This window comes from Piliocolobus tephrosceles, chromosome 14 (assembly GCF_002776525.5).
Source record: "Piliocolobus tephrosceles isolate RC106 chromosome 14, ASM277652v3, whole genome shotgun sequence".
In the NCBI taxonomy this organism is placed as follows: domain Eukaryota; kingdom Metazoa; phylum Chordata; class Mammalia; order Primates; family Cercopithecidae; genus Piliocolobus; species Piliocolobus tephrosceles.
This window is the reverse complement of record NC_045447.1, coordinates 1,247,729-1,268,403: the sequence shown is the minus strand read 5'-3', so window position 1 is coordinate 1,268,403 and position 20,675 is coordinate 1,247,729. Positions and strand designations below refer to the sequence as shown.

At 65.5% G+C, this 20,675-nt stretch overlaps 2 protein-coding genes across 4 annotated transcripts in view; one reads left to right on the top strand and one right to left on the bottom strand.

Annotated features, from left to right (window-relative positions):
* Nucleotides 1-437: 437 nt before the first annotated feature.
* ABCA2 (ATP binding cassette subfamily A member 2) lies at nucleotides 438-17,649 on the bottom strand. 3 transcript variants are annotated; one of them, XM_023227609.3, is made up of 48 exons: nucleotides 16,899-17,649; nucleotides 16,579-16,782; nucleotides 15,671-15,782; nucleotides 15,432-15,595; nucleotides 15,082-15,209; nucleotides 14,768-14,878; nucleotides 14,269-14,487; nucleotides 13,576-13,943; nucleotides 13,218-13,377; nucleotides 12,072-12,200; nucleotides 11,795-11,962; nucleotides 11,616-11,712; nucleotides 11,281-11,454; nucleotides 11,076-11,178; nucleotides 10,891-11,005; nucleotides 10,605-10,795; nucleotides 10,299-10,449; nucleotides 10,023-10,227; nucleotides 9,678-9,842; nucleotides 9,395-9,575; nucleotides 9,065-9,277; nucleotides 8,778-8,974; nucleotides 8,518-8,700; nucleotides 8,100-8,284; nucleotides 7,860-7,980; nucleotides 7,349-7,585; nucleotides 7,013-7,219; nucleotides 6,645-6,747; nucleotides 6,238-6,554; nucleotides 5,949-6,162; nucleotides 5,722-5,827; nucleotides 5,508-5,619; nucleotides 5,351-5,411; nucleotides 5,058-5,232; nucleotides 4,847-4,962; nucleotides 4,620-4,767; nucleotides 4,423-4,546; nucleotides 4,210-4,342; nucleotides 3,882-3,999; nucleotides 3,468-3,646; nucleotides 3,258-3,399; nucleotides 3,044-3,178; nucleotides 2,815-2,918; nucleotides 2,648-2,740; nucleotides 2,159-2,261; nucleotides 1,939-2,076; nucleotides 1,602-1,808; nucleotides 438-1,163 (listed from the first exon to the last, which is right to left on the bottom strand). In XM_023227609.3, exons 1-48 carry the CDS (start codon nucleotides 17,089-17,091, stop codon nucleotides 1,128-1,130), a joined length of 7,545 nt encoding a protein of 2,514 aa, XP_023083377.2. In that variant the 5' UTR covers nucleotides 17,092-17,649; the 3' UTR covers nucleotides 438-1,127. The 3 variants fall into 3 exon arrangements, with proteins under 3 accessions (XP_023083377.2, XP_023083378.2, XP_023083379.2); XM_023227610.2 differs by having other exon boundaries at nucleotides 16,579-16,581; nucleotides 16,899-17,648; XM_023227611.2 differs by lacking the exon at nucleotides 16,579-16,782 and having other exon boundaries at nucleotides 16,899-17,648.
* Nucleotides 17,650-20,454: 2,805 nt separating this feature from the next.
* Nucleotides 20,455-20,675, top strand: part of C14H9orf139 (chromosome 14 C9orf139 homolog) — a 12,639-nt gene continuing 12,418 nt past the window's right edge. The window contains 1 exon segment of the mRNA XM_023227666.2: nucleotides 20,455-20,592. Within this exon segment, the coding sequence (XP_023083434.2) occupies nucleotides 20,455-20,592 (138 nt within the window).

The following is a 20,675-nucleotide window of genomic DNA, read 5'->3' as shown; positions in this document are numbered from 1 at the left end:
CCCTGGGGCCTTGGCCTGTGCCCTGCCCTCTGGCTGGGATGCCCTTCCCTTAAGTAATGTTCACAGACTTCAGTCTCCTCCTGGAGGTTGCCTCCTCCTGGAAGCCCTCCCTGTCCCTTCCATGACATGGAGACAGCCCAGCCCAGGCCACTGCAGGCCCCACATGGGCAGCAAGGGGTGAAGGAGGCTTAGAGGGGGCGGGTGGATGGGAAGATGAAGGCTAAGGGGAAGGGGGCCAGGAGCAATCCCTGAGGGTGGGATGGAGGGGGACAGTGAACCATGGTGAACCACCCTGCCTCAGTTTCCCTCCTCCAGGCCGACCTGGCCACCCCCTGCCAGCACCTGTGCCCGAGGGGCAGGGCCTTCTGGAGTGCTAACCCACCTGATGGGCCCATCTTTCCCACCCCTCCCACCTCACACACACAGGCCTTCAGGCGTTTTGTTTATTTATTTAAAACAAACATCTGTGCGCTATGTACAGGCCCGGCTTCCAGGCAGGTGGGCGGGCAGGGGGCCAAGCTGGGTGGGAGAGTGACAGCAGCTGGGGGTAGGGGGGGTTCTGGCCCTCGTCTGGTCAGCAAGGCCAGCTTCTCCATTCCTGCCGCCTGCCAGCTGACCCAAGCTGATGGCTTCCCGCGGGACAGCCACCTCCCTGCAGGAGAGCAGGGCCAGAGGAGTCTCTTCTCAAAGCAAAATAAATATGCGACTGACCCAGCCCCGTCCACAGTCCGCCCTCAGCGTCAGCCTTCATTGTAGGAAAAAAAAGCTGGTTCCAAGGCTGGGCAGGAGAAAGGCCGGCAGTGCCTGGTCCAGCCGGTGTCGCCTTGGGCGGTGAGCAGAGCTAGGAAGGGGCGAGGGGCTGGGCAGATGCTGAGGCTTTAAGGCAAAGCAGGGCGAGGGTGTGCGCAGCCCGGGCCGGGTCAGCCTTTGGCACAATTGGGGGCGGCAGCCGCAGTGACCACAGGGCATGGCCGAGTACGGGGGCTGGAGGGCCAGAAGCCCCTTGGTCCTCAATCTCCACTCCAGGGCCTGGCAGGCACTGGGGGACATCTGTCCCCACGGTCGAGTCCCTGGTCCAGCTCTGAGTGGTCAGCGGAGCGTATCCTCCCTGGCCCAGCTCTCGGTGGTCAGCAGAGCGTGTCTGTGTTGAAGGACAGCTGGGCCTGTGCACAGGGGAGGTCAGGCTTAGGGGGCGTCCTGTGTCACCCCCTTGTGGGGCTGAGGACACTTGTGCTGGCCTGCCCTGGCTCTCCTGCAGGCTGGGCCTGGACGCAGGGTCTCCCCACGAGCTTCCTCTGTGTCTGGGCTCTCCTGGGCCTCTGTCTGCTGAGTCTGGGGGTCACTGACTCTACATCGGTCCCCTGTTCCCAGGCTCTGGTCCCCTCTGCCCCATCCTGGCTCTGTGCCCCTCAAAGATTCCAGCAAGTCTGGCCCTGCGTTTGGTCTCTCCAGGCCTGTCTGCAAGTCTCCCTTGCCCACTCTGCCCTCTTGACCTCTGGACAGCAAGTATCCTGGGGCCAGTTCTCCCACTACCCTACCCGGGGCTGGAGCCGCCAGGCAGCCTAGGTCCGGTGGGCAGACCCCTGGGGCAGCCTGCTCACCCGCTCCTCCTCGAAGCTGATGAGGCCCTCGTCCTCCGTGTCCAGGTCCTCAGGCTCATCTGCCACAAGTGCCCGGAGCTCCGTGGGGGCAGGCCGGGGCCGGAGCAGGCTGAGCAAGCAGCCAAGAGGGGACTGCAGCGCGGAGGGCGGCTCCGTCTCCTGCTGCTCCAGGTTGTCGCTCTGCTTCTTGGCGAAGTTCACGAACACCTGGTGGGTGGGGCAGGCGTGTGGGGAGGGGTGGGTCTGGGGTGGGGGGATGGGGAGGTGCCGGGCAGAGGAGGGCAGGGTAGGTGGGAGGAGGGGTAGGTGTGGTGCGCAGTGCCCTCGGGGCACTCACGTTGTCCAGTGTGGTCTGGCTGACCGAGTAGTCCTCGATGCCCAGCACGCCGGACACCTGCTCCATCTTGCTGAACACCTGGGCCAGTGAGATGTGCTCCGACTTGAGCTGGTACTGCACCTTTGTGTGGTGCCGCTCCTGCAGGGGTGGAGGTCAGAGGCCGCTGGCAGCGCTCCCACCCCACAGCACCCCCTCCACGACCCTGCCTGGGACCACCCACCTTGAGCATGGCTTCCGGGAAGCTGCGGTTGAAGAACCGCACCACGTCCTTCACACTTTGGCTGCTCTTGGTCCGCACCGTGATCATGTAGCCATCTCCAAACCTGGTGGGACAGGCCCATGGCCCAGAGCCCTGCGCCGCCCGGCCAGAGCCCTAGCCCCCCTGCGCCGCCCGGCCAGAGCCCTAGCCCCCCTGCGCCGCCCAGCCAGAGCCCCAGCCCCCCAAGCCTCCCAGCGCCACAGTCCCCACAGGCACCCCAGGAAGCCCCCTTGGCCCCCCCCGGCCCCCCCAGTCCTACAGCCCCCACAGTCCTCCAGGCCCCTCCCCTGGCCCCGCTGCCCCAGTCCCCACAACCCCAGTCCCCCCAGCTTCCCTGGCCTCACAGCCCTGCAGCAGCCCCCACTCCAGACCCCACTGTCTGGTCCCTGGGCCCGCCCCAGTCCTCCCCTGGCCCCACCCCAGCCCTCCCCTGGCCCCACCCCGGCTCACCGGTTCTTCAGGTGCTGGATGCTGCCCAGGCACCGCAGGCGACCGTTCACCATGATGGCCAATCGCGTGCACAACGCCTCACACTCCTCCATGCTGCGGGACACACACAGGCTGGCACCAGAAGGGGCGCTGTGGGGTGGGGGCACGGGGGGTGGGGGTGCCCTCACCTGTGTGATGTCAGCACCACCGAACGCCCTGTCTTGATGAGGTCGAGGATGAGGTTCCAGAGGAAGCGCCGGGCCTTGGGGTCCATACCCGTGGTGGGCTCGTCCTGGAGACGGGTGGCAGGCTCAGCCGCTGCCAGGCCCACACACCCCGGCCTGAACGCTGCCCCTGCCTGTGCTCACCGGGAAGTCAAAGGCCAGGCAGCCGCCCCCCACCCCACCCAGGGCTTACCAGGAAGATGAAGGCTGGGTACCCAATGAGGGCAATGGCCGTGGAGAGCTTCCGCTTGTTGCCGCCGCTGTAGGTGCCAGCCGGCTTGTCTGCATACTTGGTCAGCTCCAGCTTCTCCAGAGCCCACTTCACCACCTGGCCGGGGAACGCAGATGTCAGCGCAGGCAGGGCCGCCCAGCGCGCTGGCTCCCTGCCCCGCCCTGCAGATCCTCACCCGGGCCTCATCCTTCCAGGAGATCCCACGCAGCCGCGTGTACAGCTGCAGGTGCTCCCGGGCCGTGAGCTCGTCGAACAGCGCGTCGCACTGCGGGCAGTAGCCGAGGCTCTGTTGCACCTGAAGCAGCTCCTTCAGCACGCTGGGGACACGGCGGCTGTCAGCGTGTGGGGACGCAGCGGCCCCGCCCACCCAGGGCTCCCGCCGCACCTGTGTCCGTTGACGAAGGCCTCGCCCCCCGTCGTGCTCTCGTCGCCGGTCAGCATCTTGAAGGTGCTGGTCTTGCCCGCACCGTTGACGCCCAGAAGCCCGAAGCACTCGCCAGGACGCACACCCAGGCACAGGCGGTCAACAGCCAGGATGCGGCCAATCTTCCGGGACTTGTAGACCTGGCCAGGAGCCTGCCCGCTCAGCGGGGCATGGGGGCATGGGGGCATGGGGTGCAACACCCTCAACCCCATCCTGCTCCCACCCTGCCCCCCTGGCCCCCCCCCCCCCCGGCCCCGCCCCCCCCCCAGAGCCCAGGGCCCTGCCCACCCGCCCCCTGCCACTGCCACACGGTGCCCAGCCCCCCTGGCCCTGGCCCACCCCACCCAGGCCCCACTCCAAACGCTCAGAGCCCACCTTGGTCAGGTTCTCAATCTTGACCATGTCGTTGTCGGCGTCTCCCCGGAGCACTCGCTGCCGCTCGCTAGCCACGTCCACATCATCCTCCACAGGCTTCGTAGACACAGGCATGCGCCTTGGGGGACAGGATGGACAGTGTCCAGCAGCTCGCCACCCCCACTGCCCCTCCCTGCCACCAGTCTCACGTCCTCTGGCTGTGGCATGCAGGAAGGGGGGGCAGGCTCCGTTCCCGTCCCCTGCCCCATCTCCTCCTGCCCCATTCCCTGACCCCATCCCTGCTCCCACCCCGCCCCCTGCCCCCACCGCCGCTATGCGCCCCGCTCACTGTGGCCGCCGCAGGAAGTTGTACTGGCACATGATGGTCAGCAGGAAGCCCACGACGCCCTCGACCGCCATGGCCACCAGCCCGCGGGTGACGATGTCCCATTCGAATGGGGACTTCATCTTGTCAAACTGGCCTGTGGGGAGCCAGCTCAGGGCCTGTGCTCTAGGCCTTGAGGGGCCCCATCTGCCTCCCCCGCCCCACGGGCCCCCTCACCGATCTTGGCGTAGTACTCGTTGATGTACTCGTTGTAGGCCATCTCCATGAGCCCGTGGCCCAGATTGTAGTTGGGGAAAATGAGGAAGCAGCTTTTCAGGTAACTGTTGACAACCTTCAGGTCCTGCGGGGTGGCCGGGGTCAGGCGCACAGCCTCCGCAGGGCCCGCCGCCCCCGCCATGTCGCCGCCACCCCACCTTGTCGTGCTCGAAGAGCTGTAGCAGGAAGGTGGCCACGGTGGCAGTGATGCCGATGAAGAGATTGATGACAATGAGGAACACGTAGGCCGAGCTGGGGACCTCGAACCAGAAGGAGGCCGGGTACATGATGGGCGTGATGGACCAGCTGTGGGCAGGTGGCGGGCAGTGGTCACCAGGCAGCCCCGGCCCCACCTAAGGCGACTCCCCCATCCGCTCCCCCTTACCCATAGAGCAGGAAGAGGGAGAGGACAGCAGGGAAGTTGGTGGGCGATGTGTAGGCCGGCAGGTCGAACACAAACAGGATGATGACGCAGCAGGTAGCGGGGACCAGGTAGTTGAGCTGCAGGGGTGGGGGTGGCTGGTGAGAGACCTGGGGCAGGGCGGGGATGGGGGATGAGAAGGGCCGGGGCACCCCCGTGGCCACGCCGGGCGCACCATGTCCCACACGTAGTTCGCCAGCCAGTAGATGACGGGGTTGCAGCCGCTGACAAACTGCAAGTGCTTGGCCTTGGTGGACTTCTCGGCCACGAGGAAGACGACGAAGCTGGCCGGCACGAACGACATGGCCACGATGATAAAGATGGCGATGACGACATCCGTGCCCTGCAGCCTGGAGCAAGGAAGCCCTCAGTCCTCACGGCCGGGCTGCAGCGCCCACCTGCCCCGCCTCATCCCCACTGGCCACACTTACAGTAGTCCAGGGAGAGGCTGGCCCTGGCCATACTTACAAGTAGTCCAGGGAGAGGCTGGCACTGGTCTTGTTCATGGGATGGTTGGTGACAGTGATGCCTGCACATGGCGGGGTGGGGGCGGCAGCTTCAGGCCTCTGCGCCATCCAGCCCAGCCCCAGCTCTTCCCCGCCCGGCCCTGCCTGCGCCAGCTCACCGTAAGCTGCCGGGTTGCCCTTGCTCTTGGGCAGGTTGGCACGCAGGATGGCGTTGTTGAGGCTGTTGAGGTAGGTGGGCATGCTGTGATAGCCCTTGTTGTTGTAGAAAACCTGCAGAATGAAGAGGACAAAGGCCCCAGGAGCCCCTTGGGTCTCTGCAGACCTCAGGCGGCGCTACACACCACGAAGCCCCAGGGCCGCAGCCTTGCTCACCTGGGCAGCCCTGCGCACCGCGATCTTCCGCACCATGGGTGGGGCCCTGGTGCCAAATGAGGCTGGGATGGACTTGAGGACGTTGCCAAAGGTGATGGCCCCATACCTGGGCAGGCAGGGGGGAGGGGCGGTGAGGCTAGGCAGGCAGTGAGGCTAGAGGGGCAGGAGTTGAGACTAGGTGGCTGGTGGCTGGCCGCCCTCGCCCACAGCCTCCCCACCCAGCTCACCGGTGCAGTCGGAAGCGGTCAGAGGTGAAGAGCAGGTACTCAGAGACGTTGTGGCCGGTGATGTCGGTCAGGATGTCGCCTGTGACCACCCGCATCTGGGGCGGGTGCCCGCCCACACTGCTGGGGCAGGAGAAGCCAGTGCCCTGCGCGGAGCAGGTGCAGCGGACGGGCTCCCGTACCAGGTGCGGCAGGGAGGGCGCCGACGTCCACATTTCTGTGGGCACAGCGTGGTATGGTGAGAAGGACCCCTCGCTGCCCCTGCCCCCCAGCAGGCCCCCTGAACCGCTACCTGGCCCGGCGGTGGGTGGCAGGGAGACGTTCCAGGCCTGCAGGTCCTCATCCAGGGATGCAGGGGAGTCAGATGGCGCAGGCGAGGGTGGGGGCGGCACGAAGTTGGACAGCGGCAGCCCCTGCGTGAAGGACTCCAAGCACATGCTGTCGAAGAACCGAGCCGCCAGCAGGCGCGACTCCCCGCTGCTCAGGTTCAATGTGGGCCCCAGAGAGCCGTTGGCGGGAGACTTGAGCACGCAGGTGGCGCCCACCCCTGATGGCAGCCGGAATGTGCTCACGAGCTGCTGGGGGCTGGCGTCGGGTGACAGCCGCAGCCTGCGGGCACCCACAGTGTGAGGTAGGGCTGCCCGTCTCCGCTCCCTCGCCCACCCCCCTCACCAAGGCTGCCCCCGCCAGCGGCCTCACCGGTACTCGCGGCGCTCCTCGTTGGCATAGGGGATGAAGTTGCCACGGGGCTGGGTGTAGTTGTGGTACTGGGAAGGTGACAGGACCAGTGGGGGCAGGTCACCTGGCAGGGAGAGCAGGGAGGCCTGAGCAGGTTCTGCCCACTGGTCAGCAGCCCCCAAGCCTCGGTCCCCTTCCACCAACCCCAGAGGACCCACGCCTGGGATCTGGGCCCCGAAGAGGCAGGACTCCCCGATGAACGCCGGCGTGTGCCCAGCCTCAGGTGCGGGGTGAGGCCAGAGTCAGGGGGCTTGGGAGAGGGCATCCTCAGGGCTCCCGGTGGAAAGGGGGGATGTGAGCCCGGCACCCCCACCCAGCCGGTGGCCTACCAATCTCAGGGACGGACAGAGCCACGGTCATGGCCACGCAGACGAAGAAGGCCGGCAGCAGGATCTGGGAGAAGAGTGCCTTGGAGTTGCGGCGGGCACAGTGGAAGCGTTTGACCAGTAGCCCGTGGAACTGGCGCACCTTCAGCCACCCGCCGTCCAGCTTGCGGCTGCCCTGGCCAACCCTTGACAGAGCCTCTGCCTCAGCCTCTGTGCAGACAGGTAGGGGCTGAGCAGGTGGCTGCACGCTACCCTCTTCCCACTGGCTGCCCCCATGCCGCTCCCCTCTAACCCCGCTCCCCCTCCCCGGCTGCCCCAGCCTCACCCGGCCACCCCCACCTTGCAGGCTGACGTTGTCTGGGTCCTGTGGGTTATCAAACAGGGGGCGGTAGTCGCCGTAGACGTCGGCGTAGCCAGCTCCCTCATCACCGCGGGCAGAGCCCACAGATGATGCCGACTGCAGCGATGCCTGTGACTGGGCCAGCTCCGAGCACCGGGCCAGGTTGCCAGCGTGACCCTCCCCAGACACCGTGCCCTCCGCCCCAGGGAGTACGTCCTTCCTGGACTCCTTCACATCTGCCGCAGCGGAAGGGCCGAGGGGATGCTCAGAGTTACTGGCCCCTAGGCCTGCCCAGGACCCCCATGCCCCGTCTTTACCCAGTTCCCAGGGTCATACACCTGCCCGGGACCTCTGGCCACCATGACCACCCACCCAGGACCCCAGGCTAACCCTGGGGATGCCACCCAGGACCAGGGTGGCGTCCCCAGACACCAGGCAGGAGTGACAGCACAGGCCTGAGCTGGGACCTTGTGGGTGGGGTGGGCTGAGCAAGTGGCCTGGGCCCCTCACCGGCCTCACTGTTCTCCAGCGACTGATCCTCCTCCGACACCTTGAGGAACACCTCTTCCAGGGTGGTGTCCATCAGCCCAAAGCTACTGAGGTGCAGCGCATCCAGGCTGCGCTCCAGGTGCTGTGGGGGCAGTGGAGGGGGAGGCTGCGGCAGGGACGCCCAGGCAGGGGTGCGTCTACCTCCACCGCCTGCAACTGCCCCCCAACCCTTAGGCCCTGGCCTGCTTTTGGCCCTCACACCTGGAAGAGGCGCTCGAAAGCCCCCTTCTTGGCAGCCTCGCTGGGTAGGATGTAGGAGAGCTCCGTGCTTGTGTCTGAGACCAGCAGGCAGGAGGCCACGTGCTTGCGGATGAACTGGGACACCTGGAGCTCAGAGCAGCTGCTCAGCGGGGCCCGACCTGGGGGGCTGGATGCCAGCCCTGGCTCTGTGGGGGATGTGAGAGCAGGGAGGAATTCACTCAGGGGCTGGGAGGAGGGACCCCCGATGGGAACCCAACTGAGTCAAGATATGGGCATTGGAGAGGGCTGGCCAGGCCCCAGCAGGTATCCTGGGCCCAGCAGTTGACAGTGAGGACCCAGCCCCTCCATCGTGGATTCTCAGGTGGGGGTCCCGGGGAGGGGGTGGCCCGAGGCCCGCTCAGGCAGCTTCGACACAGACCTTGGGGGCCCCCCGACTCGGCGGGCCGTTTGACCAGCGTGAGGCGGTACCCATCACCATAGGTGCCCTTGAGGAAGAGCGGGGAGCCGCAGCACTTGAGCTTCCCGTGGGAGATGATGGCAATGCGGTCCCCAAGCAGGTCAGCCTCGTCCATGTGGTGGGTGGACAGAAGGATGGTGCGGCCTAGGGCAAGGCCAGACCCAGGTCAGGGGCCAGGGGAGGCACCGTCCACACCGCTGCCCGCACGGCACCCCACTCACCCGGCTTGTATTTCAGGATGAGGTCCCAGATGGCGCGGCGCGCGTAAGGGTCCACGCCCGCCGTGGGCTCGTCCAGGATGATGGCGCGAGAGCCGCCCACGAAGGCGATGGCCACGGACAGCTTGCGCTTCATGCCACCCGACAGTGTCTGCACCAGCGAGTGCCGCTTGTTGGAGAGCTCCAGGTCCTCGATCATCCTGGGACAGGGAGGTGGGGCATGGGGCTGGGGCTATGCACAGCCCCAGGGCCTCTCCCCACCCGCTCCACCCCACCCTGCGCCCACCCACTTGTCCATCTCTCTGCGGATCTCCTCCTGGGCCATGCTTTTGAGCCGTGAGTAGAACCAGAGGTGCTCCTCCACCGTGAGCCGGTCAAACAGCACGTTGTGCTGCGGGCACATGCCCAGGTTCTTGCGGATCTCATCCATCTCCGTGCGGATGTCGTGCCCATAGATGGTGGCGGAACCCGACGTCGGAGGGAACAGGCCGGTCAGGATGGACCTGGGTAGGTGGGCGGGGTCATGACCCCACACCCTCTGCAGGGGCCCCACTCTGCCCCTGACTAGGACTCCTGCTCTGGTCAGCAGATGCCCACGGCCCCGCCCCTCTGACACTCACATGGTGGTGGTCTTGCCTGCCCCGTTGTGGCCCAGGAAGGAGACCACCTGGTTCTCGTAGAGGTTCAGGCTCAGCTTGTTCAGGGCCAGCTTCTTGTCATCCTTGTAGACCTTGGTGAGTTTGTCCACGCAGACTACCAGAGGCAGGTGAGTGGGCTCCTCCTCCATGCCACGTGTCTCCTCTGCACCAGGGCTGTGGATCAGCAGGGCAGGGGCGGCGCCAAGGCCACCCAGGACTCCGAACCCAGCGCCCACCCCAGCCACCATTTGGGCGCCAGCCTCACCAAAGCGCCGGCTCTCCATGGCACAGGCCTGGTCCTCCTCCATGACACTGAGGCGGGGGGTGCGTGCCCATGGCCAGCTCCACTCCCAGGCTTCTGTCCGTCCACTGCCCAGCCAGTAGGACTTCTGCAGTGGGAAGTACCAGGGCCGGGGCAGCCCGTACATGCCTGGGGGTCGGGGAGGGGAGGGGAGGCTGACCTAGGGCCTGGGGTGACCATCCACCACGTGGGCCACGTGCCCACCCAGGGAGCCACCCGTGCTGTGTCCAGGAGTGGACCCAGAGCGCTGGTCCCCAACCCTGGCTAGGGACCCCGCCTCTCCCCTGCCCTCCAAGGGCTGGCCAGTACCTGGGTGCACAGCCTCGATGTACCATGTGAGGATGCCGTAGACCACGGCGTCCACCATCAGCATGGTGACGGCCAGGAGCAGGTTGAAGTCATCCCCCTCCACTGGGGACTGGCTGAAGGTGTGCCACTGGATGCCCACGCCGGCCACCTCGTACAGCGCGAAGTACTTGGAACCCAGGCCAAAGGCCGTCGTGGACATGAGGGACTGAGGAGGCAGTGGTGTCAGCACGTGGGGTGGCCAGGCAACCCAGCCGCCCGCCTGCCCGCGACCCTCACCGCGATGCACTTCTCGAAGGCCGTTATCTTATCATGCGCCACCTCCTCTCGGATTGCCACATACATATAGGGCACGTAGCTCAGGAAGTAGATGATGCCGCCGCAGGCAGAGGCCAGCTTGGCTTTGGAGTACAGCACGGACACCAGGAAACTGGGTGGGCAGGGGCCATGTGTACCGTCAGCCACCCACACTCCCGGCCTCATGGGCAAGCCTCTGCCAGGGTCCAGGGGTCTCCGAGAGGGTGTGGGGTGAACTTGTTGGGCCAGTGCCTGCCCCAGGTCCCTGCTACCATGGCTCATGCTCACCAGAACATGATGGTGGCCACGGCATAGACGGCCAGGAAGAGCCAGATGATGACCACGTGGCTGTGCATGAGCACCTGGCCGTACTTCAGGATGGCGGTGAGCGCTGTCACGGAGATGGACAGCTGCACAAAGCCGGTGATGAACCAAGCCACCCAGTGCACCGCGTTGTTCAGGCCCATGGTCTTCATCACCTGCGGGTGGGCCAGGGGCTTGGGGCAGGCCCCGGGGAGGACGCCGCCCCTCCCTGCCAGCCCGCGCCTCCAGGGAGGGTCCCGGCCCGCCGCACCTCCTTGAGCCGGTGCTCCTTCTCCGCCACGATGTGCTGGATGGTCATGGCCACGGAGTAGACCCAGGAGATCACCATGCACAGCGGCATCATGTGCTCGATGACGAATAGGAAGCTGTGGGGAGGCCGTGCTCAGGCGCCACTCAGCCCCTGCCCCAGCCCAGCCCCGGGTGCCCGGCACTCACTCATCGCGCGTGTAGCAGGGGTAGGGGAACATCTGCACGTAGCTGCCCGGCTCCACCACATCGTGCCCCACAAAGGTGTCGATGATGGCGCGTTCCATCATGTCTGTGGGTAGGGGCCGCCATCAGGTGCCGGGCAGGCCCTCCTGTCGTCCCACCTGTCCTCCCCTATGAATTCTCCGGCCTGTCTTCCGGGCCCGCCCCTCACCCTGGATCCAGACGAAGCCGTAGAGGAAGTAGAAGCGGCCGCCAGTATTGGGCCCAGGCCGCCAGTAGGCGCGGCGGATCTCGTTGGTTTTCTCGGTGAAGCTGGAGTTCTGGCGGATCTTATAGTGGACGTGCGGCGGGAGCGAACCGTCCTTCCGGGTCTGGAAGATCACACCTGGGGCCCGGAGGGTGGGGCGGGGGCGAGGGGTAGGGGCGGGTGAGGGGGCAAGGCCAGGGCGGGGCCAAGGAGGGGGAGGGCACAGGGGCACAAGTGGGGCTGGGCTGGGGAGGAAGAGGTCTGTAGGGGGCTGAGGCGGAGCAGGGAGGGCAGCTCACTGGCAAACACAGTGACGTTGTCCTGGTAGGCCTGGTTGAGCGTGTAGTTGACAATGCTCTCCTCGTCGGGGAAGCCCTTGAAGATGTCCACGCTCACCTAGGGGGAGGGGCATCGCTGGAGGCCGCCTGGGCATGCACGAGGCAGGGGGTATGGGGGTTGGCTCGGCGGCCCCACTCACCTTGGACATGAACTGGATCCAGCCGCAGGCCGCGTTGTCAATGGTATCCAGCTGCTGCAAGAGGGCCATGCCACTGGGCAGCGAGAAGTTGTCCTGTCTCAGGGCCGGCGGCAGTTCATCCAGCGACAGGTTCAGTGCCTCCGGGTGCAGCCGCAGCTCCGCTACGTACTAGGTGTAGAGGAGCAGCTCAGAGGGGGGCCTGCAGGCCTGCCGAGCCGGGCAGAGAGGGGCTCCCCACGCCACCTACGGCTGCCTCCCTCGCGGGCACCCTTGGCACCTGCTGTAGCCAGTGCAGGTGTTGCTGCAGCCTGCCCTGCTCAAGGAAGCTGCGAATCTCGGCCGAGATGTTGAGCCAGACCTGGGCATAGTGAGTCACGTTGCCCACAAAGGCAAAAGTCTCATTGGCCTGCGGAGGGTGAGGCAGGGGCATGGAGTTTCCTGACAGCGCCCCGCCGGCTTGGGGGCTCTCACCCCACTCACCTCGCCAGCGGCTGACCTGTTGAAAACAACCAACCCTCCCCACCTTTTCTTTTTCCCCCAAGACAGGGTCTCAGTCACCCACGCTGGAGTGCAGTGGTGCAGTCCTGGCTTACTGCGGCCTCCACCTCCCAGGCTCAAGGGATCCTCCCGCCTCAGCCCTCCAAGTAGCTAGGATTACAGGTGCCCACCACCACACCTGGCTAATTTTTTTTATTTTTGGTAGAGATGGGGTTCTGCTACGTTGCTCAGGCTTGTCTCAAACTCCTGAGCTCAAGCGATCCTCCCACCATGGCCTCCCAAAGTGCTGGGATTTCAAGCATGAGTCCCATGCCCGGGCTCTCCACACCTTTCTGCAGCGCTCATGTGAAACCTGCTTTGCCCTCCACTCCCAGGGCAGCATGGCCTCTGGACCCCCAACTGCCCAGCTATGCCCACCAGCTCCTTTGCTGGACCTCTATCCATTGCCCCTTAAGCACCCCATGCTCCACCCTCATTTCTCCCACCCTTATCCTAGGGACCCCCCTCTACACCCAGGATTGGCCTCATCCACAGACCCTCCCCTCTCAGGCCAATGTCTAGCCCTGGCCTCTGCTTGTTCTAGACAGGACCTCTCACCCAGAACGCAAACTACCCAGCTGCCCGCCCACGGAACACTCTGGAAGGTCTCCGGACACACCCCTCCTCCACCAGCACTGCCCTGGACCGGCCACACCCAGCCGGGGGACGCTGCCAGAGCAGACTCTCCAGTGCCTTCCCACAGCAGCCCCTGGAGCTCCCTAAAGGAAAAGTGGCCTCCTGGTCCCCCACCTGCAGAGCCTGTGTACCCGAAGCTGCACCCCTGTACCCCTCCCATGTCAGTTCTGCCGACCCCCTCTGCCCAGGGGTCCCAAGCCTGCAGAGACCCCCTCCCACTCTGCCTGTCAAGTGTCCTAGACCCGCGCACCTTGAGGATGACGCGGTCGACCTCAGAGCCCGCAGGCGCGTACAGGATTTTGGGATTGCTGGTCATGAGGTGCACGAGGAGGCCCAGGTTCCGCTGCTCCTTGCTCGTGAAGCCCAGGGAGCTCATGTTGCCCCGCCGCAGCGCCTCAGGCTCAATGGTGCTGGGGCAGGGGACAGGAGGCAGGGCCAGGCCATTAGGGGGCGGGGCCGCGAGAGTGGGAGGGGCATCGGGATGGGGCGGGACTTCGGCGCACAGGGCAGGGCGCCAAATGAGACCTCCAGAGCCAGGGCCTAGAGTCAGGGCTCAGGCCCTGCCCCTGGCTGTCCTCCTCACCCCCATTCCCCTGCCGCCCACCTACCGGTTGTTGCCACATAATATGGGCTGCAGGCCGGCCCAGAGCTGTACGAAGGCTGAGCACTGGCCCTGCAGCGTGTCCGGGGAGGCCGGTGCTGCAGCAGAGGGTGCGCCCTCCTCAGCGGTGGCGTTGGGGCCCACGACTGTCCCTGCCCCAGTGCCATTGACCACCCCACCCGCACTGCTGGCTGGGGGCCCGGGGGTCCGGCCAGTGCAGGCACCCTGGGGCAGTAGCAGGGCCAGGGCCGACAGGACATCCACATCCTGCAGAACCTTCTGGGCATCGAGCAGGTCCCCCAGAAGCGCCTGCAGCCTCCGTGGAGATGGCGCCTGTGGCGGGGAGTCTGAGCCGTTGGGGGCATCCAGGCCCAGCTGAGAGGAAACAGGCATGTGGGTAGCGAGGGGTGAGATGGACTGCAGGTGGGTGATAGGTCAGGTGCAGAGCAGGGAGACAGCAGCAGGGAGACACAAGCTGGGGATGCTGGGAGGGAGTCTGTAGCCTGGGTAACGGGAGTCCAGGACAGGAGCTGGTATGGTGAGCAGGGGTGGGGCACCAGCCATGGCGCCATTGGACACCCACCCACAGGCAGCATCCCACGCACAGCCTGGGCCTAGGAGCCCCGAGCTCTCCAAGCAGCCCCAGCCCCTCTTTCAACTCAGGCAGCAAGCAGCGGGCAGTGGACAAGCAGGGCCTCACCTGCTGGGAGACCTTGGCCATGTCCAGCTGGTTCCGGAGCTCATCGGCCAGCCCAGAGAAGCGCCTGGCACGTGCAGCAGCCTGCCCACTGCAGACAGCATCCCGGTAGCCCTGCAGGGCCCCCTTCTGACTCTCAGGCACAGTGAGGATCCGGCCCAGCTTCCCGGAGCCTGGCGTGCAGGTGAGCTGCTCCAGGAGGGCAGGAGCCAGCAGCAGCTCCTGGGGTGGGCACAGGGATCAGTGGAACCACAGCAAGGACTTTGTCCCCAACCACCAGGGCCTCAGGCCTCACCCTACCCCACCCATCGGCTGGCTCTGGGGCTGCCTGGGTCCTACGACATGCCTCTACCCCTTGTGCCTGCCATAGACCCCTGGGACCCTCCCCCTCTCCCAGGAGGAGCTCCAAGTCACTAAGGGGGCCCTTTCCTCACCCACGGAGCAGAAGCACCCCCAGAGGCAGGCAGCACTCCAGTCCCATCCCACACATGGATGCCCTAACCTCCATCCGGAACAGGGGATTGCTCCCTAGGTGGCTCCAGGGCTCCTGACCCTTGTGGAGGCTGGACTGTGAATCCAGGGCAGATGAGGGACCAAAGAGCAGGTGGTAGACCTGGGAGGTGTGGGGGCATGGCTCAGATGGGGGTGAGGGGCGTGGCTCAGATGGCGGTGTGGGGGCGTGGCTCAGATGGGGGTGGGGCGTGGCTCAGATGGTGGGGGCGTGGCTCAGACAGAGTCCTGAGGATGGCTCAGCAACCAGGGGGCATGGTGGGGGCAGAAGGGAGTGGCCAGAGCTGGGAGCTGTCCTTGCCTCACCTCGGGAGGGTCCACACGGGCGGCCAGGAGGGCTTGGGCTGTGCTATTGGGCAGCGACAGGTTTTGTGTCAGGAAACGCCAGAGCTCCTGCGGGTCTCTGGCCACCGAGTCCAGAGAGAAGGAAGACACTGGACAGGCAGGAAGGCGAGGCTGAGAGGCCGCTGCACCTTGGCAAGGTGCCCCACATGGGCTCGGAGCCGAGCCCAACACCACAGCTCTGCCACTGCAGCCTGAGTGTGGCTGGGAGCTCAGGGCAGGTGGAGGGGCCCAGGGTGGACGTGGGTTTCAGCCCAGTGACGGCAGAGCTAGGCCCGCAGCCCTGTCTCCCAACTTCCCTGCACAGGGCACACCTGTAGATCTGTCCAGGTGGCTCCCCGAGGTGCCTGGGCCCGCACTGAGGGCCTCCAGATGCTGGCGCAGGGCCTCCAGCTCTGAGCCCAGGCTGGGCCGCGCTGGGTCGAACAGGTTGCCTTCCTCCACCACACGGTCCAGGCGCTCGAGCAGCTGCGTGACCCTGCACCAGGGCGGATGTCACTCACTGGATGGGCTGGGGAGGGGTGGGTACTCCGAGGGGCGGGTGGGCACTCACGTGGAGTTGGCGTACTGCAGGAAGCCGAACTCGTCCCGCTGGCCGTCCGGGCACAGCGACTGCATGACAGGCAGAATGCCGGCGGACGTCAGGGGCGCCGCTGTGTAGAAGGCTGGCGGACCCACAGGAGAGGGCAGGGTCGGGGGTGAAAGGGGACAGACAGAGAGGAATCCAGAAGGGGAAGGAGACAGAGGCCGAGAGGAGAAATTTAGAGAAAGTCAGGAAGGAGAAGCGGTGTTAGGGAGAAAGCAGCACAGAGCCCTGGCCCCAGCTGGGCTACAGGCTAAGCATTCTGGGGCGAAGGACTCCAGCAGGTCAGAGGTCAAAGAACCACTCACCACCCCTTCTGCCATAACTCCCAGAGCATTCCTTTCCCTTCAGCCAGTGCAGGCCCACGTGCCCTGGCACTCTCCCCCTGAAAACATTTCAGCTGTGGCACTGCCTACAGAGACCAGAGGAGGACACAGGACCCCCTCTGGGCAGTGACCTCTGACCTCTGGCCAGCTGGTTAGCAGAGTGAGTGCAGGAGCCTGAAGAAGTATGAAGGGATAGTAGCCAGGCCGCTCCAGCCCCAGCCTGGGCCAGCCCATCCTCAGCCCAGACCAGCCAAACCTCAGCCCAGACTCCGCCCAGAAGCCGAGGCGCCCCACCCCTAGAAGGCAAGGCCAGGCAGAGAGATGCTGCCTCAGCTTGACCCAGGCAACAGTTGTGGCTTTAGGTGGCCTGGCATCTCACTCCCTACCACTGCCCACCACTCCCCCCTCGTCTGGAGCCAGCTGTTCCTGAGACCGGCAGGGGACCTGGGAGGGCTGTTAATGAAAGCGGGGAGGGCGCTCAAGCCAGGACGGCCCGTGGGCCCCCCGCAGCTGCTGCCTAGGCCAGCCAGGAGGAGGCGGCCGCTCACTTACAGACTGCATGCCAGCCGAGGACAAGAGACCATGCGGGGGTGGGGGGGTCAAAACAGAACAGAGGAGACCAGTGAGTGCCCACATCACCAGGAACAGGCATTGGCATCATCATTTGCGGCCACAGGCCAGCCCCGACCTCCACAGCCCAGCCAGGAGGCGTGGCCCAGGACCGCACAGAGGAGCAGGCACCACACCTCAGGGACTCTGGGAACAGGACACCCATGTGCAGATGTGCACACACAGCGCAGGCGTGCGAGGTGCTGGGAGGGCTCCCCCTCCGCGCTCCCCCAGCTGTGCCCGGGGCCTCCTGCCGCGCTCACCTTCCTTCACGGAGATGGTGGGCTTCTTCTGCCGCAGCCCCAGCAGGATGAAGAACAGCACCAGGGGGATGAAGATCTCGAAGGCCAGGACCCACTGGAAAGGGTGGGCCCAGTGAGGGATAGGACAGACCTGTGCTCGCCCAGGCCCTCCCCAGCCTCCGACAGGACCGGCCCAGCCCAGCCAGGACCACATGCTCCCTGGGGCCAGGGAAGGTGGGCACAGGCCCTTCGGGACCACTGAAGGTCTGAGCCCCTTCCAGGGTACTGAGGGTAAGGATTGTCTGGCTCAGCAAATCAGGTTTCCGGTCCCCAGCCCACACTGGGCCTACCTGCCCTCTGAGGAGCCTCAGGGCCTACCGTGACGAATTGGCCAGCTTGTGGTCTACTCTGACCCATGTATATCCCAGCTCATCTTCTTCCTCCCCACCTCCAGGGCTACCTGGGCAAAATCTTGGGGACCATCTGAGCTACTGGCCCCACCTACAGTTCTCACACTGCCCCAGGTTCACCTTCCTCCCCCTTCCTCCCCACCAATACAGGGGTCTAGGGAGATAAGGAGGCCTGGTTCAGAGAGGCCTGGTTCAGAGAGGCCAGCCCAGGGCCCTGAGCCTCGGAGAAGACCCAGTAAGGGGTCTGACAGCCCCAGTCCCTGAGGCAAAGGCACCTTTTGTGTTTGTTTTGTTTTGAGATGGAGTCTTGCTCTGTTGCCCAGGCTGGAGTGCAGTGGTGCAATCTCAGCTCACTGCAAGCTCCGCCCCCCGAGTTCACACCATTCTCCTGCCTCAGCCTCCCAAGTAGCTGGGATTACAGGCTTGAGCCACCACGCCCAGCTAGTTTTTTGTATTTTTTAGTAGAGACGGGGTTTCACCGTGTTAGCCAGGATGGTCTCGATCTCCTGACCTCGTGATCCGCCTGCCTCAGCCTCCCAAAGTGCTGGGATTACAGGCGTGAGCCACCGTGCCCGGCCCAAAGGCACCTCTTTCTGCCCTGTTCCCTCCCCTGACCCGGGGCAGCCAGTCTTGGGCCTCGGAGTTCAGTTTCCCCAGGTCAGCTCCTGCTAGCCCAGGCTGGGCACCAAGGTGAGCCCTAGCGGGACCTGCGTGGAGTGAGAAAGAAGCACTTTGCTCACTTCACCTGAAAACCAAGGACTTCACTGGTTCTTGTGTCCCAGCCCCCAGCTCAGGGAGGAAGAGGAGCTTGGGCCAGCTACTCTCAGGAGAGCCCTTGGCAGACCAGCCCTCTCTGAGACCCACAGGACAGAGGGGCCCTGCCCTCAAGGGCGAGCACCCAACTTGGAGGCATCCTTTGTCCTCATCCCCATCCCAAAACCCTTCAGAGCCCCCAGTGTGCTGTGTGGTCTGGGCCGAGCCCCCGGTCCCTGGGGTGGGGGTGGCTGCTGTGTTTACTGTGCTTGGACAATAGGGCTCTGTGGCCGGGAACATCATGCTGTGGGTGCCCCATGCCCGCCCCAGCCTGTGCCAGCCTCTACCCACTCCCTGAGCCAGGATAGAGCCCGGGGATCGTCGAGGCACTGTGGGCACCAACAGGCACCAGGGCGAGGGTGGCTGCCGGACTGGGGCAATGTCAGAGACAGGGGTCACAGCGCAGGGCGCCAGCCCTGCCCACACCCGGCCTGCTACGGGCGCTGTAACTGCAGCAACAGGCCCAGCTGCCTTCCCCATTGCTATAGCAACGGCCTCGCACGAGCTACTGGGAGGAGGAGGAGAGTCCTGGCTGGCGGGCGGCAGGCGCCACAGGAGCATCTGGTTACAGGCGGCAGCACAGGTCTGGCACGCCCTGGGTGCCCCACATGGGTGCCTCCAGGTGGTCCAATCTCTGTCCCTCAAGACCAGCCCAGTGCCTTCACATCGCCTGGAGGCCTGGGTGCCCTCTCTGAGCACGACCCCACCCTGTAGCTCCCGCCTACTGTGTCGGGGGGGAACAGGTGAGATCCGAAGGTGGCACTGCCACCTGCCATCCCAGTGACTTCATGACAGTGAGCCTGTCCCTTCACCAAGAACAGCCTGTAGCCCAAGGGCAGACCCACGTCCAGGTAACTAAGAGGAGGTAGGTTACACAGACAGGGGAACTGAGGCAAAGAGCTTGGAGGAGTCTGCTAGCAGCGCGGAGGTCCTTGGTACCCACCCTCCAGACCCTGGGCTCTGCCCAGGGTGCACCTCTGCCCCAGCAGGGCGCATGGCACGCAGGGCAAACCTCTGTCATCCAAGCCTGGCCCCAAGAGTCCAGCTCTGATGTCTAAGATCCTTCCCAGGAAAGCAGGGACCTGGCGGGAGTGTGCCCAGTGTCCAGCCAGCCCCGGCCCCACATCACAAGCCTGGCAAGGACTCAGCCTCCCTGGGGGAAACAGTTCCCCACCTGCTCCAGCCACGGGCTAAGGACCTCCCCTGTGGCCCAGTGGGCCTCTGGGAGCCCTGTAGGGTGGGGACCCAGAAAGGTCCTGGGGGGCAGTCCAAACTAGCAGCTGCGAGCCACTCTTGCGGTCAGGACAGTGCACACCTCCCACCTGCTTGCCAGGTGCCCTCATAGGCCACACTCCCTTCCCTGAGCATTGTCCCCACTGGAACAGGGGCCACCATTCCAGCCTCTGCTCCCAGGCCCAGTGGGGACCTTCCTGACAGCAACCTCCGGGGGCTAATACTAATGCATGCCACATGCCACATCCCTGTTCCCTTGGCCCTGCTTTGCTGTCCCCAGTGACCCAATGCCAAGGACTGCAGGCCTGATCCATGGGACTCCACTCAGCCAGCTCCAGGTGCCTGGCCAGGGCGTGTACCTAACCCAGGCTCCCTGCCAAGGCCAGGTGCCCAGGGGAATCCTGCCAGCCGTGGTGATGATGGCCACCCCACCTGACTGCAGCCTCGGTTTCCTGCAGTGCATGTTAAAAGATAAACAGGCAGGGACTGGTGCAGCCCAAGGGGTCCCGCCCAGGCGCTGACTGGGCAAGAGGATGTGTCCGCCTCAGGCCTCCACCTGCTCTGGGCCCTGGCCTGGACAATCCCAAGGGCCTTCAGAAACCCAAGCTGGCCCAGGCCTGTGGCCTGGGAGGTGTCCCTTCCCTTCCCAGGCTGGAGCCAAGCTGGCCAGCTGGGGGTATGGCAGGACACCCATATCCCCAAGCCCCTCGCTCCACACAGGACTTCTGTCCCTGACGGCTGTGTGTCCCGCACCCTCAGGTCCACTGGCTGCCCAGGCAGTGCTGGGAACCTGGTGGTCACAGCTCCAAACAGTAGACCCAGCCCCCAGAGGAGGTGGGGGACCAGGAGGGAATAGAGTGGATCAGGCTCAGGGAGAACTGACCCCAAAGGACAAAGGGATGCAGAGATTCAGGCTGGCCAAGGCTAGCACAAGGACGTTCCCAGTGGCGAGAGCATGAGCAAGGGTCATGGATGTGCCAGGAGGGGTGCGGGGGGGGGGGGGGGGGGTGCCTGGGGACCAACCTCTATGGCAGGCCGCGGCCCAGGGGGGGGGGGGGGGGGGGGGGGGGGGAAGGGACAGGGTCTCTGCTGGGGCCCCAGAGAGGCTGGGCCCAAGGACCATGGAGCCTCAGAGTTGGATGGAGCCCCCCAGGCCTGCCCTCTGTCCTGGGAACCAGGGCCTCCCTCGAGCCAGAGTCCTGAGCGCCGCTTGCCCCCCGCCCACAGCGGCCCCAGAGAGCGCGCTGCAGAGGGCACGGGTGCCGTGACTCAGCCGAGCACCGCGATGTCAGCGGACGCGGGTCCGGGCTGGCCACGACCGAGCCACCTCCCCGGAGGCCGC

Coding starts and splice junctions, on each gene's coding strand:
- ABCA2 (XM_023227609.3), bottom strand. CDS start 17,091: ATGTGGTCCTGGCTGGGCTGGGCCGGTCCTGTCGGAGGCTGGGGAGGG. Junction 11,713..11,794: donor GGATCCAGTTCATGTCCAAG/GTGAGTGGGGCC, acceptor CCCTCCCCCTAG/GTGAGCGTGGACATCTTCAA. Junction 8,701..8,777: donor CATCCTGAAATACAAGCCGG/GTGAGTGGGGTG, acceptor GCCTTGCCCTAG/GCCGCACCATCCTTCTGTCC.